The sequence below is a fragment of the Melanotaenia boesemani genome, chromosome 7 (genome assembly GCF_017639745.1).
Source record: "Melanotaenia boesemani isolate fMelBoe1 chromosome 7, fMelBoe1.pri, whole genome shotgun sequence".
In the NCBI taxonomy this organism is placed as follows: domain Eukaryota; kingdom Metazoa; phylum Chordata; class Actinopteri; order Atheriniformes; family Melanotaeniidae; genus Melanotaenia; species Melanotaenia boesemani.
Genome location: NC_055688.1, coordinates 21946537 through 21962957, shown reverse-complemented (window position 1 = coordinate 21962957; position 16421 = coordinate 21946537). Strand labels below are relative to the sequence as shown.

At 37.4% G+C, this 16421-nt stretch overlaps 1 protein-coding gene across 2 annotated transcripts; it reads left to right on the top strand.

Moving 5' to 3' along the window:
* Positions 1 to 2542: 2542 nt before the first annotated feature.
* Positions 2543 to 15536, top strand: ubl3b (ubiquitin-like 3b). 2 transcript variants are annotated; one of them, XM_041990279.1, is made up of 6 exons: positions 2543 to 2706; positions 3191 to 3344; positions 10216 to 10324; positions 10769 to 10855; positions 13630 to 13707; positions 13975 to 15536. In XM_041990279.1, exons 2-6 carry the CDS (start codon positions 3318 to 3320, stop codon positions 14025 to 14027), a joined length of 354 nt encoding a protein of 117 aa, XP_041846213.1. In that variant the 5' UTR covers positions 2543 to 2706; positions 3191 to 3317; the 3' UTR covers positions 14028 to 15536. The 2 variants fall into 2 exon arrangements, with proteins under 2 accessions (XP_041846213.1, XP_041846212.1); XM_041990278.1 differs by having other exon boundaries at positions 2544 to 2706; positions 3234 to 3344.
* Positions 15537 to 16421: the final 885 nt, after the last annotated feature.

The window sequence follows — 16421 nt, the reverse complement described above, 5'->3', positions numbered from 1 at the left end:
AAGATGAATAGGATCAGAAATGAGTACATCAGGGTGTCAAGACATGTTAGGTCAGATAAAGGTCAGAGCCCAGACTAAGATGGTTTGGGTGCGTACAAAGGGATAGTGAATATATTGGTAGAAAGACGCTGAGGTTGGAACAACCAGACAGGAGGCCTGTATGAAGGCCAAACAGGATATTTTGTAACTGTAGTGACAGAGGACAACATGAAGTTAGTTGTGGTAAAAGAAGACAATGCAGGGGATATAGTTAGAGAGAGGCAGATGGTTCACTGTGGTGACCCTTGAAAGGAACAGTCAAAAAGGAAAGAAGAAGAAGAAGAAGAACACCAAAAGCAGCTACTACAAAAAGTAAGATCCTTAAAATACTGCCCATATATTAGTTGCTAATGTTAGCCATTTTAAACTTAAACAAAAAACAGAGAAATAGAGTATCAGGGAAGTCAGGAATTTACAGAGCCAATATCTGAAGAAAAATTATGATCTACTATGTTTTCAGTGTTGTTATTAACCGATCACCAGCTGTTATTTTCCACAGTGTGTTTTAACAAATTGTGTCATTTCAAAACATAACTCGGAATTACATTGCAGCTAAAAGAAGGACTGGTAATCCATCAACTTTCCATTTTTGTGTTGTAGGCAAGAGATATCTTATAATCTTAGAATAAAACTACCAGTCAAATTTTTTTAATTTGTTGTGTGGTCTGAGCTCTCAGGTTATTCACTGTATGCTCTTTTATACAATAAAAGGAGGAAGAGAGGGGTAGAATGGAGTTTTGGGTCACTCCACACCCCTAAATTATTGGGGGAATGGAAGAAACAGAGGTAGTTCCACTGTTGCTTTGTGATATTTTGAATAAAGCATGCCTCAGCCATTTCATTAAGACCTTAGTATTCAATTCAATTCAATATCATCTTAGGACATTTTACAGACAAATCAATTTGAGGCGAATCATTGTGATCCAATCAGTATTCATACAAGTCATTTCATAAAAAATAATAGCATAGCTGAGGAAACCAACAGAATGCATCAAATCTTGACTTTGATTACATCTGAAAGCAAAGTGTTTTCTTGGGAATATATGGAACTATGAGATCTTTGATATACAATGAAGCGTGGACATGGAACGTTTTATATGTGAGGAGAAAATTTTTAAATTCTATCCTGGGTTTAACAGAGAGCACATGAAGACAAGCTAAGAGTTGAAAAATATGATCTCTGCTGCTAGTTCTTATTAGAATCCTTGCTGCAGCGTTTTGGATCAGCTGGAGACTTTTCAGGGCATATTTAGGACAGCTCATTAATAAGGAATTGCAGTAGTCAAATCTTGAAGCAACAAATGCATGGACTAGTTTTACTGCATCATTCTGAGATAGGATGTCCCTAATTTTAGCAATATTACATAGATGGATGTGAGCCAAAGGACAAATCCTGGTCAAAAATAACTCCAAGGGTCCTCACTGTAGCACTGAAAGCTAAATTAATATCATCCATATTAATTACATAGCTAGCAAATTTTGTCCTAGGTTTTTTAGGTCCAGTGACAATCTTAGTGTCAAACCTATGTGTTAGTAGAAAGATGGAAGTCATTCTTCAATTCCAAGGCCAATATCTGATGGATGGATGGATGGATGGATGATTGGGTAGGTAAGCAGACACAAAAACCCTGTATTTAAACAAATAAAAATTTTATAATTCAATATTAGAAACTACTATATGAAGATATTATTATTATTATTATTATTATTATTATTATTATTATTATTATGCTCACTATCCATCCTGAGTTAGCGTGACGTTTTTCCAAGTAAAAATTAATACATTTCCATAGGGTGCCACGATTTTAGGATTACAAACAAAAATACTAGGTGCCATTTCAGTCAATGAGACTTTAACCAAGTACTTAGTGAAGAGTCTGACTACGGGAAAATTTAGTTTGCACATATTTAATTCATTAACAAAATTCTTCAGCAACCTGTTTTTCATTTGAACTCATGAATAATTGTGTGTAATACTTCTTTTAAGACAATTAATTAATTTTAAGCATTATCTGAACATGAAACATGAAATAATCTGAAAACTTTTCTTTTGACACTGTAAAGTTTGTAATGAAAATCAATCCTCTGGCTAAAAAGTATCTGTTATTGAATACTTGTTAATGGGAAACCTGAGCTGGAATTCACTACTAAGTCATGATGGCTTGCTACACCAGCAGGAATTTTATACTTTATCTTGAAAGAAAACCGTCATCCTTTTATTCTTTAACTGAAACTGAACACGTGACAAACAAGAATTTGGTGGCCTCAGTTTTTCCATAGCTAACATTTTGCTGTTTTTGAGAAAACATATTTTCCCTTTTTAAACGCAGAATTCAAACTCTACAATGTTTTCACTTTTGTTGTACTCCAAAAAACATGTGGTGTGGTTAGAAAATATAAGGTACCTAAAGAAAAAACTAGAAATGTTACATTAAGTAAAACTTGCTCTAACGCTAACTATCTGTGGACTTCAATTCCCAGAAGCCCTTATGGACGTAGTGTTTACAGCCAGCTGACATCCGGCGTCTTCTCGTCCATTAGCCTCCCCCGACTCAACCATAACCACAGGCTATCCTTCTGCACTCGAATTTTTCCCCATGAAATGTCCTCTGTGCTGACTAATTAACTCTACTGAATGCGAAATTTCATCACATTTATCAGATGCAGGTGAGATCAATGGGACAAAGGTTGCCGTTTAACATTTGGTTAGCCGACGATAGCTCTGTAAAAGCTAACACATCAGCTAATGCTAGCGTTAGCACAAGCCTGCTCCATTTGCAGAACCCGAAATGTATCAGGAGTAAACTCGGTAACTGTTGGTTCACACGTACAAGATGTATCTATCAACAACACCAAATGCATAATAAGTTCAAGCCAAATAATTACACATAGTGGCTGAATGTGGGTTGATATAAAACGTCAGTGCGTTAATTTAGGTTAATGTTAGGTTAACTGCTGGAATCTCACCTTAGCTTGTAAACTCATGGATTTTGTTTCGTGAAAATTTTTATATTTTACTCTGCTAAATTTTTAGAGACAGTGTGCTCATTGCTTTCTTTGCTTCAGACAATGATTTGATGTTAGTTTTAGTATTAGGAATAGGCTAACTAGGTGGATAACAACCTGAAGGCTGTGCTGTTTTTGGTGCCAGGCTGTGGGAACCAGCCTCACAGTGTCGGTCTTGTTTGTGTCAGGGCTCTGGCCCCGTCTTCAGTAGCTGAAGCACACCAGTCTTGTCCTCTCTGTTCCACGTCCACGGCCCTTCTCTTTGCAGAGCCATGACCACCCAGAGGGATCTTGATATGGTGAGTGAAGTTCTGCCACTTGTACAATAACAACACAGAGCAAATGTGATAATCTGTTCGCCTGTGACATGTGCTCTCTCTGCCTTAGGCAGTCACACATACTGCTGTTTGACAATATATATAGAAGATTAATGTATGCGATTATCACAGTGATTAACACATCACATAAATGTGCCTAAGTTAAGATAATTTAAGTGTTTTGGTCTGGTGGGGGCAGACAAGTGGGGGAGTATGGATTAGCCAGCATCCACAAACACTTAGCTGGGATCGTGGTGGCTGTTCCTGTGAACGCCATCTGTCTAATCTCAGTTAAAACGTTGGCCTACTTTCCTTTCAAGGTTTAGATTCCAATTGATTGTACCCTCTTTATGTCTTGTCCCCCATTATGCCCATAAGAATTGGCAATGCTTACATTTATGAACTGTAACTAGCAGATTTTATGCTAAAGTCATTTTCTTCAGCATGGACCCCAAACAACATTGTTTTTTTTGGTGGGGGGGCAAAACAAGTTTAAACTAAAAAGTAGTTCCAAGTAATTTGTGTTAAATGCATTAAAAAGGGAAAACAAAGAGATTATTGCTAATTTTTCAGCAAAATGACTCATAAACTAGCGATTTACTGTAAAGACACAGCTTGAGTCTGCTACAAGTGCTTTTGAGCATTGTTTAAAACTGTTTCTACGTACAAGCCTTAGCCCCTATACTCCGGAGAGGTTGCATGTAAGACTGGAAATGTCTGCAACACTCACTCTTGACGTCTTGTATGGATTTTCTCGCCAGCTACCAAGGAAGGAGTCTGTAAAATCTGCCAGTATGTTTGTGCATGAATACAACAGAAAGTGTGTTTAGAAGGTCCAGATCCATTTCTCGTCATTCTCCAAAAATCGTCCAGTGCATAAAAACAATTTAACCCAACAAATCTCTGGTTGAAGGCTTAGTTTTGTTGTCAGTCTCCTTTGTTTGTGTTATCTGCATGATAATGTTGTCAAAATCATGTACTGTAATAAACCAAACTCCAGCATTTAGACTACTAAAAGAAAATCTTGGGTTTTAATAATACATGTGGTTTGTGTACCAAAGCAGCCCTACCCAGTTTTTGGCTGATTGGTTCTAAAGATCTTCAAAGAATAGGTTTTCAAGACTTTCAGTTTGTTTGTTTTGTTTGACATGTTGGGATGCTGTACCATTATTCTGTGCTGTGGTGTAAGGTCTGGATTTGTGAGACGAAGAGCATTGGAAAGAAAAAAAAAGTATATAGACTGATGAATAATATTTAAGTGAAAGCGGTTCTGCTGGATAAAAAAAAAAACATAAATAAAGCAACTCTCTGCATTTATGTTGTTTATGCTGAACATTGACGGTGTTACACATTCTGGAAAACTTCATTAGTTTAAATGAAGTTGAGAAAAGTCAACAAAGACTACTCAGAAAAATTTACAAAAATCGTAAACAGTTTATGCTTCACTAATTCCTTCATCTAAAATTCTTTACTTAAACAATATCTAACAACAACAGTCGTGTATCAACTAACTTTTTGTGAGTAGTGTAATAGGTCTCAGGTTTTATTTGAGACACCAACATCCGGTTACAAGCCATGTAAAGGCAGCACATCATGTAGCACGTAGTTATCTCATGGTATCAAACCTGATGCATTAACTTGTGGTTGGCATTGTCCTTGGGAAACTTGACAAACATCAAGCTCAGATAAGTCTTTGGCAGCCCTCTTAATCCTTCAAAATGTCCTTCATGACAGTGTAAAGGTTTAAAATCTTTGGATTGGAGAGCCAAGAGGACATTTAGGGTACAGGATGTTGCTATGGGCAACCAGGCAGATTTGACTTTGTTTTTATTTTGTTGGGGATGAAATAGATGGGCACAAAGCCTGTTAATGATGACATGGGGATGCAACCCCACGTTGAGGTTATTCAGTTCAGAGGGAGGAGGGAAGGGCAGAGGAACACCAAGGGTGGGGCGGGGGTGGGGGATTGTATTTGTAAACAGATCAGAGGGCGAGGATGTCGCTCCCTGACGTCACATCGCATTAGTTAAGTCTCTTTGTTCTCTCCTTTATGATTTGTGAACCAAAGAAAGTTCATGTATTCCCTTTTATAAGAGAGGAAAATGTTGGAGAAAAGTATTGATTTCAATATTTTTGAGTACAACTATCACTACAGGAAGATTTAATTGATGGGATAATTAATTTCTTATAGTAGCTTTTTTTTGTATGCGTAGTTGCAGAAATATACCAGATTAATGGATGATTAGGAAATTGCATTAAACAAATAACTATGGTCCAAAATGGATTAATTATTCAGGTCAGAGCAATGTGTTCCATCCATGTTAACTAAATAAGCAAATTAATATAAGATGATTTGACCTTTTGCTTAAACAACTGACATCTTTGAATGTGCGCTTAATGGTGTGAGCATCTCATGTAGTTATAAAGCTTTTGGAAATCAATTTAGATGCACACCCTGATATTTAACCTCAGTTTTCCATTTGTTGAATATGTTCAAAAGATGGATCAGAATAATTGTGACGTCACCCAGTCAAAGGGTAGAGACCTTGTGTGGAAATTAACCTGATGTATTTAATGATGAACTTGTAACATAATAAACCAAAAGAACTTATCTAGAAAGTTACGCAGCCATGATGCTTCTCTCTAGAAGTGGGATGAATGTTCATATAGACCAAAATTAATACAGCCTGTCAGCATAGCATAAAATTTCACATATAAATTAGATAGCAAACAATACAAGGTAAGCAGCACAAGCTTATATTCTGCTGAGAATCTGCACCCTTTAATTTCATCAGAAAATGTGGTGGTCTGCAGTAGGGCTGGACGATTATAGAAAAAATAATAATCACGATTATTTTGATAGATATTGAAATCACGATTATTATACACAATTATTCACTGATTTTAAAAAAGTGTTTATTGAACCACCAAAAAGAAATCCACCTCAATAACTTTTGGAACAAACATCCGGCTATAAATTAAAACAAGGAGTAAAATAATATTAAAAGAATATTAGCAATAAAAAAATGAATACCCAGTCTATACTCCCTGTGGTTCACTTACTACAAACTGAGGTTTTTGGCTAGGAACACCAGTCTGTTCACTTGGTCTGGCTTCAGTGATGAACGTAGGCAGGTGACAACATTTCCACCTGTGCTAAAAACCCGTTCTGATGCAGCACTTGTGGCAGGGATGCACAGGTATTTCCTAGCCAGTTTGGAGAGCCGTGGGTAGTATGGCTGTGATGATTTCCACCACTCAAGTGGGTCAGCCTCAGCATCAAGGGGCCTTGCCTGGAGGTAGGCCTGAAGCTCCAAAACTATGGCCTGGTCTGGTTGATGAGGAGATGGTCCTGGAACCGTGTCTTCTGTGGTTTTGAAGAAGCTGCCCAAGCCCCTCTTCTTCTTCTGTGCTCCCCCGGTTGCAGCATCAGTGTCAGCAGCTGGTGTCATCATTGGCTCAGTAGGGGTCCTCTCCTTGAAGATGGGGAAATAAATAGAAGACAATATGAATTTATATTTCAACTGAAGTATGGTAGTTACACATAATTGTATTACTCAGCATTTTAAGTTTACATGATGTTATTGAGTTTACTGTAAGATATGTATTTTCAATACATTCATTTCAATTGCTAAAATAGTAAAAACAATTTTTATTATTGTTTTTTAGTTGTAGTATCAGTAGTAGTAGTAGTATTACCATGACAGTCTTCATTTCAGATGTCAGTCTGGCTTCAATTGCTTCACGACTCTCTTCAGCCACATATTTCAGCTTAAACCTTGGGTCCACTGCAGACGCCATGTCGAGGAGCTCTTGTGTTTTCGAGTCATCATATTTCTCTTTGAGGTAACCCATGATCTTCTGCTTAATGCACTTGGAGAGGTCTGTGTCATTCTCTTTGACTGCTAGTATGGATGTGTGGAAGAGGTGGAGAGTTGGCTTTACAAGTGATACACTCACATACTGTTCCCCAGAGAGCGCATCCGTAAACTCAACTAGAGGGCTTAGTGAGTTGTTGACAGCCTCTAGTACCTCAATGTCCTGCCATCTTGGGGTCAGATGTCTGGTTTTGCGGTCACTGGAGAGGACCTGGGCGATTGCCTTCTGCTGCTCAAGGACCCTGTTGATCATGGCTTGTCGGGATCCCCATCTGGTGGGACACTCTGTCTTCAAGGAGTGCTCAGGCAGCTTCAGTTCCCTCTGGGCCTGTATTAGCTCCTTCTTTTTTTTCCAGCTGTAGGAGAAGGTGCTGACCACTTTTTTACAGACCCCCATGGCACGTTCAATCCTGCTGTCCTTCATTGCATTCTCTGGAATGACAAAAAATTTTTTTTATAAAATATATATATATATATATATATATATATATATGTGTGTGTGTGTGTGTATGTGTGTGTGTAATATAATATAATATATTTAATATAATATATATATTATATAATATATATAATATCTTTAGTTTTGTTTTGATTTTTGTGAATTTCTAATTAATAAAAAGAGTGGTTAAATAAAGTTTCTTTTAAAACAAATTCTTATATCTCATTGGGATGCTATACAGAAGATGTGTATCATATTAATTTAACAACAAAACTTGATTTAAAAAAATCCAAATATAAAATAATTTCTAAAAAACATTTGTCATGTCAAAGTATTGTTTTATCTTTAAGTATTAAAAGTGTATATAAACACATTTTGAACATGAATTTCTTTTTAAAAAAAACAAATTATACTCATTGAACCTTGAACTGTGAGAGGTAAAGAACATCGATCCACTAAATATTGATTGAATGGGATATTAATAGTTAATAACGACATATGTTTACTGGAATATTTTTGGTTTCTGAACATTTTGGAAAGCTATAAGGCCCTGGATCAAATAGACCCCGTAACATAATTGATCTACCTTAGAAACGAACATAACACAATGGTTAATTTACTACTTGAAGTAAAATATTTAGGTGACTTCCACTATAGTAATATGGGCCTATCCCTACTTTTGTGACAGTAATACCGTATTCTAATGTATCATTTAATAAATAACATCATCGCATATGTCACACAGACAGGAAGAAAGAACATTTCTCACCTATGGCCAAGTGAAGTCTGTGCCCGAAGCACTGCAGCCTTATCCATCCATTGAGTTCAGCTGCCAGCTTGACGTTTGAGGCATTGTCAGTTGTAATGCACACAAGCTTATCCTCCTCCAAATTCCATGCCGCCATAGCTTGCTTCAAACCATCAGCAATATTAATCCCTGTATGGTCATCAGGGAAAAATGCTGTCTGGAGACATTTTGTCTTCATGGCAAAATCTGCATCAATGTAATGCACGGTGAGGGAAATGTACGGCTCCATAGAGCGGCTTGACCACAAATCCGTTGTGGTGGCAAAATACTCGGCAGTGGAGACATCTTTTTCCACTTCAGCGCGACATTTATCGTACAAAGCAGGCAATGCAACTCTGCTGAAGTGTTTACGTGATGGCAACACGTAACGCTTGTCCAAAGTCTTAACCAGTGTCTTAAAGCCTGGGTTGCTAACTGTACTGATGGGGCACATGTCTTTAGCTAGCATAAATGTCACAGCCTCCGTTATCTCTTGATGTCGCCGGGATCCGGTGGGATATGGAGTGGCATTGTAAAGCGTGTTCTCAATGGAAGACTGTGTTCTGGTGGCTGAAGTTGACGCGCTTTGTGGGGTCTTTTGTTCCTTCAGGACTTTTTCGTAGACCACTTTATGGCTGAACTTTAAATGGTTGAATAAGTTTGTCGTGTTGCTTTGGGGTGCAGACACGACGGCGCGACAAATTTTGCAAGTAATCTCCTTCTGCTCCACGTCTGACAATTTGAAGCCAAAATGTCTCCAAATGACAGAAGTTGTCCTACCTTTCTTTTCTGCTAAGGGTTCTGGCTGGCTTTCTGCCATGTTGTCAATCGCTCAATTAATCAACACATCTCGCACGCTTGCTGCAGCTGCACGTGACAGAGGTGTGTTGATGGCGCCTTAACAGCGCAGGAATTTACATGCACAACAGTAATCGTTTTTCTTCGATTACAGTGTTTTAATGATCGTGACAAGGCAAAATCGAAATCACGATCAAATTTCGATTAATCGTCCAGCCCTAGTCTGCAGTGTTTATTCGTTTGGAAAAATATTTTAAAATACACAATCAAGACTTGTATTTACAACACAATTTTGTGATATTTTTAAATCTTGAGAAGAGACGAGTGTACAGTGTCACACGTGGATCTCCTAAATGCTAGTATTTTATACTGCTAGTATTTAATAATACTACTAGTCATATTTTAGCCCTAAAGGCATCTTGAAGATATAGTCCCTCCTTTTAATCCATTTACACATTAGTTTGCCTGGAGGATACACTTTGGAGGAAGCCCCTCTTCCATACACATTCACAGTCCCCCCTTGGGGCTACGCACTGGCCATGTAAATTTAATCACATGGCCCAGAGCTGTCTGGGACACCTGGGGTTATCGCATTAGGCCAACAGCCCGGAGAGTAGCAGCAGCACCCTGGAACTAAAGGGCCAGTGTTCTTCCCCTCAACCCCACCCTTATCTGTTGTTGTCTCTGGCAACAGGGGCTCACTTCAGTGTAAGCCCTCGGTGAATGAAGTCGTCCAGTCAAAGGGTGGAGATCTGGTGTGGTTAAATCTAATTAGACTGGAATGCCTGTCTCTTCTCAGCCTTCTGAAGGTCCCCTCATGCCTGAAGAGGTGGGAAGTAGTTGAGTTTCACTACAGGAGAAATTTTAATGGAAACTTAGTGTTAGAGTTGGACGGTATGACATTTTTATGGACCAAAATTTAGATGTGTTTTTTTTTTGTTGTTGTTTTAGGTGCACCTCCGCCTCATCCTGGTCAGTGGCAAAACGCAAGACTTCACTTTCTCCCCGAATGACTCTGCCACAGACATTGCCAAGCATGTATTTGACAACTGGCCAGCAGGTACATTTGATTTTATTTTTTTTAAAGTTTTACATGGCACCACAGTGTAATGCTTAAATTAAAAAACAGAAATGGTGATAGCACCACATAGTGATGCTGAATAATAGAGCTAGTCTAATCAAATAAAACAAATAACTACCTTCACTTAATACTGTACATTGTACAGTATGAAGTTATTGGAGATGCACTGACACCATACTGGCATATGAATAAAAAGAGATTGTATTATTAAGATGCCAAACAAGCTATTAAGCATGATTGTATAAATTCAAGTTAAACTGTTCACAACAATCGTATCTCAGAACTTTCCATAAATATGTATTATTTACAATGTGTTTATTATTAATGAAACTATTGGCTGATATGCTGTTATAATTTTGAAAGCTCAAAAAAAAAAAAAAAAAAAAGAATTAATAATATGCTTTTTTTGTGTGGGGGGGGCAGGATGGGAGGAAGAGCGAGTGAGTAGTCCTAGTATACTGCGCCTCATCTTCCAGGGGCGCTTCCTTCATGGCAATGTCACCCTGGGAGGTAAGAACAGAGACCATGACCATCACATTGATCAGAAATGCTACCTTTAGCTGCGTGCCTTACATAAAATATTCCTTGTGTATGTGTGTGTACATTACTCTTTATATATATATATATATATATATATATAAATAAATATTATAGCCTACTTACATTGTGAATGAATGTGTTTGCTTAGTTGTTGCAAAGTAAAAGTAATTACACTTTTTATGGCCAAAAGAGACTTCACCACATACAGAAAACTATATGTTAGTCTACTGTTACCAGGGCCAAATCTGAACATTTAGACTCAATTGTTTGGACTTTTCATGGCTCTCTATGTAACCTCAACAATATTGAAAGGCTTGAAGATATAACCAAAAGATTCGATGCTTCAAATCTTAGGGGGCAGTTAAAGGAGTTGTTCATCCACTTCTGTAAAATTCTGGCTATAGTTCTCTTCAAATTATGCCACAGATGCTCCTTATATGAAGTTAACACATTACTTTATGATAGCTACTGCATGGTAATGACATTTCTTTATACATCAGGTCACTCAGATGAACACAATTTCTGACAAAAACCGTCTCATAAGTGTTCTAAATTTTGGATGTAATTTATAGAAAATGTAAAAAGTCGATGCTACGCTGATTCTATCATGAATGTAGGGCATATAATCATGCAGTGGTAATTTTCAAACTATTTATTGAAACAAAAGCTAACAACAGTGGTGGGTATACAACAACATAATGTCAATTTCTCAATAACTTGTCATGTGTTAGGTGTCGTCTTGGTCTGACGAGGTCAAAATGTAAGTATGATGTAGAGGACTATTAGTGGTCGATTCATGGTTCAGATACTTTTGTGTTTTTTTTTTTTTTTTTTTTTTTGGTGGTTCATCATCTTGTTAGAGAACAGCATGGTATGAAATAAGGATTTAAACACTGAAAAATTTAGAGAAAGTCAAAGTTGTATAACTGTATAAGTTCATTTTGACATCATATAAAAAGCCAAAGGGCTAAGAATGAAATACTCTTTACAACTAAAGTTTATGTATCCTTAAATTTGATAGGTTCACTTGGTTACTGAGTAGCTTTACCTTCACTAAGTTCACTTGAACCTAATACAGTATCATGTAGCCTGGATTTGAGAAAATTAACCCATCTGTTGTAGTGACAGTAGCAGCCATCCTGTACTTAAACAGGTCACTCTTTAAGAAATGAGCAGTGGCGTCTAAATAAAGCAGCCTAAGTAGCAAATGAATGTGGTCATCTGATTTATTTTAATCTCATTAAGCTTTTGACCTCTACTGCCCTGTACCTGGCCTCCACCTGTACTCACTCGCACTCAGTCAGATGGTCTACTTCTGTGTTAAGTCAGCCTGGCACCAGTGGACAAAACACTTTACACTTTTCTGCTCTTGTGAAGCAGCAGTCTATAATTATCACGGTTTTCTTGATAAGATTGGGCAGGAAAGTATGCAAGAAGGTTTGAGAACGTAAACAATAGGAGCTTTTGCACAAAGCTGGCACTTAGACAGGGTCTATTTCACTTTTTACCGTTTTACTACTCAGTCAGCAGCGTCATTCTTACTCCAGTGCTTGGATAATTTCACCATAATTTTACCGTAAAAACAACAATATACAAGCAACATTAAGCCCTCTACAGACATGAGATACAGTATGTAACGTTAATGGTTTCATACAGCTTTCAAGTCATTCAGGCATAGGTCACTTTACACTTTACCTCATGCCAGTGAAAGTGAATTCATTAGGGCAGCGGTGGATGGAAGCAGTTATGATATGAAGTGTTGTTGAGGATTTATTTTGTATTTCGGTGCTCTGTGTTTTTGAGATGAGAAGCTTCATGGTGTATGGGAGCAGAATCTTAAAATAATGCTCAAAAACCTTTTTTTTAATGCCCATTTAGCTCAAATGTTTATTAAAAAAAGACTGTGCTGATTATTGTCAGTAAAACCATGGAGAAAGAAAGTTTGGACAGTGCTGTTACTGATTTAATAATCTGATCTGTTGGACGCCTTTGAACAGCTGATCATATGTCAGCGTAACCTACCTCTAGTGTACATGTTTGTCTGTTAATGTGACTACTGCAAATCACATTTTAGTTATGTTGAAAGTGATATGTAAATATTATCACATCCAAATAAGTCAGATTGCTGCTGTAAAATGTAAAAAAAAAGTACCAAGAGGCTCCCGTACAGATTCTGTCATGAGGAAGTAATAGTTCAAAGTTATTAGGTCTCACAGATAACAGAATTAACAGAAAAGTGACGTCAAATTGACACATTTGATTGCTGCCAGTTTAATAATGAGGATTAGCTGAAAGAGGCTTTATTACACTGACAGTACACCTCCAGTCAGAATGAGCATGAAGTGAGCATGCTGTTAAATTATACCTTAAAGCAAATGTTTCCTGTTTCACATCAACATTAATGGAATGAAACTGGGTCTACCTGCTGTGTACCATAATAGACCATGTCTTATATCTTATAGGCATCAATTGATTGAAGTTACTAATGGACCCAATAATACACAAACACAGTATGTGTGTCGACTAGTTTGCATTTCCAGCCAGAGCTGTATCAGTAAAGCAAGAGACAAATGGAGGGTCTTGGCATGAAAACTATTAATTAAGACATTTTTTTTTAAATTAAGTGTTAGTTCCCCATAGTAACAAAAAAATGCTTAACATTCTTCTTTTCACTCAAGTTGCCACCACGTATGGTGATGTACTTTGAACAGTAATAACTCATGATGTGTATTTCATGTTTAAAGCTTTAAAACTTCCACCTGGCCGAACAACTGTCATGCACTTGGTTGCCAGGGAGACGCTTCCAGAGCCCAACTCTCACGGTGAGAAACCTGTCTTTGTTTTAATTATTATTTTGCAGCAAAACGTGATTAGTTCATCTTGTGTGATTGTGATGGTCTGATACCGTAATAAAGCAATGCATATTTATATTTGAAGTTAAAGAAAAAAAAGTTCCACATGATCCATTTCTTTCCAAGCATCATACAGGCAGCCTCTTATCTTGCTGCTGTTAAGTCCCACACACAGATGAATTGTAGCCTCCTGTCAGCTTAACATTTTTTATCTCACCTATTTACTTTTCTTTGTAGGTCAAAGGAACAGAGAAAAAACCACAGAGAGCAACTGCTGCCTGCTTTTGTAAAGCAACAGAAATGACCCCTCCTTTACCCCAACATCTCACAAACAGAACATAACACATGCATCTAAACATGTGCACACTTCCTCACCGTTTTCTCCTGCCGGTTGTCCCATCAGCTGTTGACCTGGAATAAATCACAGGAAGTCCGTTTGGGGTCCTTACTTGCTTAACCTGAACTCCTGTCCAGTCTGAGGCTTTTGAAAAGTTTTTTTTTTGGTGCCAGTTTAGTCACTATTGGTCCCTGAACTTTTACGCAGCACATTTTGCTGTTGTTGCTCCTTTTTATTTGAAGATCCAACAAAACATACACTCCGTCCCAGATTTGTTTGCTGCAGGAGGTGTTTTCAAAAATCAGAGCTGTCCTGTTGTGAACAGGACGCAGGAACTCACCATTCTTCATGGACACATAAGTGCTATAAATGATTTGTGATCTTCAACCCTTCCCTAATAGTCACAGAGACGTTTCTCCTGGTCTTACTGAATGGTGTTAATCCTCTCTTGCACTTAACCATTTTAATTCAGAAATGTTTATTGTGTTTCATTGTCTCTTTCCTCATGGTCTCTTTACTTTATTTTAATGCTTTTGGTCACACAGATAGACCTTAAATCCCCACGTGGTAGAAAATGTGCCATCCGCCTCACAGACTGTTTCTGCCTCACTAACCGAACCTTTCTGTCTGTATCAGCACCGGTGGCCTCTAAGCCATCACCCGCATCCGTTTGTTTCTGTCAATGGACCAATGGAGAAAAGACTGAGACAAGGAAGAGATGTGTAAACACCTGCAGGTCCAGAGGAAATAAAGACAGACTCCCAGCAAGGCCTAAACAGACGTAGTCAGTGGAGTCAGGAATCAAGAGTCATGTTCGAACTTTAGATGGGAGATTTTATTGACTAGACTGCCATCGTTCCCTTGTAATGGGAACTGACTATTACTGACTGGCCAGTTAAACACAGACGGATAGGTCGGAAGGAGTGCGGTTACTCTAAGACCCTCACCCCTCCTCCTCTTCTATTGGATCATGAAAACGAAGCAATGGGAGTTTTTCCTGTTGGATATAGAGAGAGAAAAAAAAGGAAAACTGGGTGGTGTTTTGCCTCCTTGTCATTTGGATGCTGTTGTTATCTCTTGTTTGCCTTTTATCGTGGAATTCAGTAATATCATTAATAATGAAATTTAAATATCAATTTTTATCTTGTGCATAGGTATTTGTTGAATTTTAGTGAGGGTGAGTTTGTGTGCGAGTGTCTGAGGGTGTGTGATGCACGTGGCATACTGTGTGAGGACGTTTTTCAAAAAAGAAACAAAGGTAGTGCACTGGGAGCGTTGATGGGCTGCGGTTTCATAAGAAACAGTTGGAAACCTTTTGATTCCTTCCATTGAGTGTCCTTTGGTTTGTGTTTTCGTCAATCAATGTCACTGCTATGAAGTTTAGCTCAGTATGAATAAATGTAAAATCTAAATTGCAATGTGCTCTACATGAAAGCTTGTATTATAAATTAATAAATCTTTACATAAGGCAACTTCTCTTGATTTAAATTTTCTATTTCTGAAATGGCACTTTATCAAGCTATGCTATTAATTTGTTTAAAAAGATGAAATTGAGTTTTTTTAAAAGAAAAATTGAGTTCAGGAAAGCTGATGATGAGCAATTACTCAAGTTTTTTTTTTTTTATTTTAAAATATGTCACTTATTTACCTACCATCAAAATAGATGAATAGTTAATGAATTGGCTTAATGCTTGAGCTCTTGTGTCTCAGATTCATACATTTTAATCAAATCCATTATGCGCTGTTTCTTGTTTTCTGCAAGATTTTGCTCTAAGAAGATATGCAATTAATTGTCTGTACTGTCTATACTTCAATGATTTTATTTGTAATTTTTTAAAGATGTTCTTTTGCTTCCACCAATAATTATTTAACACAATACTTTAAATTTGAGGAGAACTTATTAGCAAATTTCAGATGTATATGTGGTACAAAATGAGCATAGTATTTTAAGTTTAGATATATTTGAAGTTTTAAATTTTTATTAATTTTTTTTATTAACTCAGGTTATGTGTATCCACAGTGCACTAAAAAGAAGTCAGTGGTTCAGAAGAGGGGAAAAATAATGGTTTTAAAGTTCTTTAGATGACTTTGATCACACTTCTTTTAAAAATATCTAACACTGTTTTCTTCTGTGGTTCCTCAGTTTGTGCTCAATATGTCAGATTCGCTCATGAGCTTCTTCAAGCTAGCGTGATGCAACCTGATCTCGCAGAATTGCATGACGCAACCACGAGATTTCAACACATATTTACATGTTGGTGGCACCTAGTTGTTCAAAATTGCGCGCTGAGTCCACGGAAATCAGAGCAATGTTAAGTCAATGTTGGAGCTTTGTCATGGTTAAGGG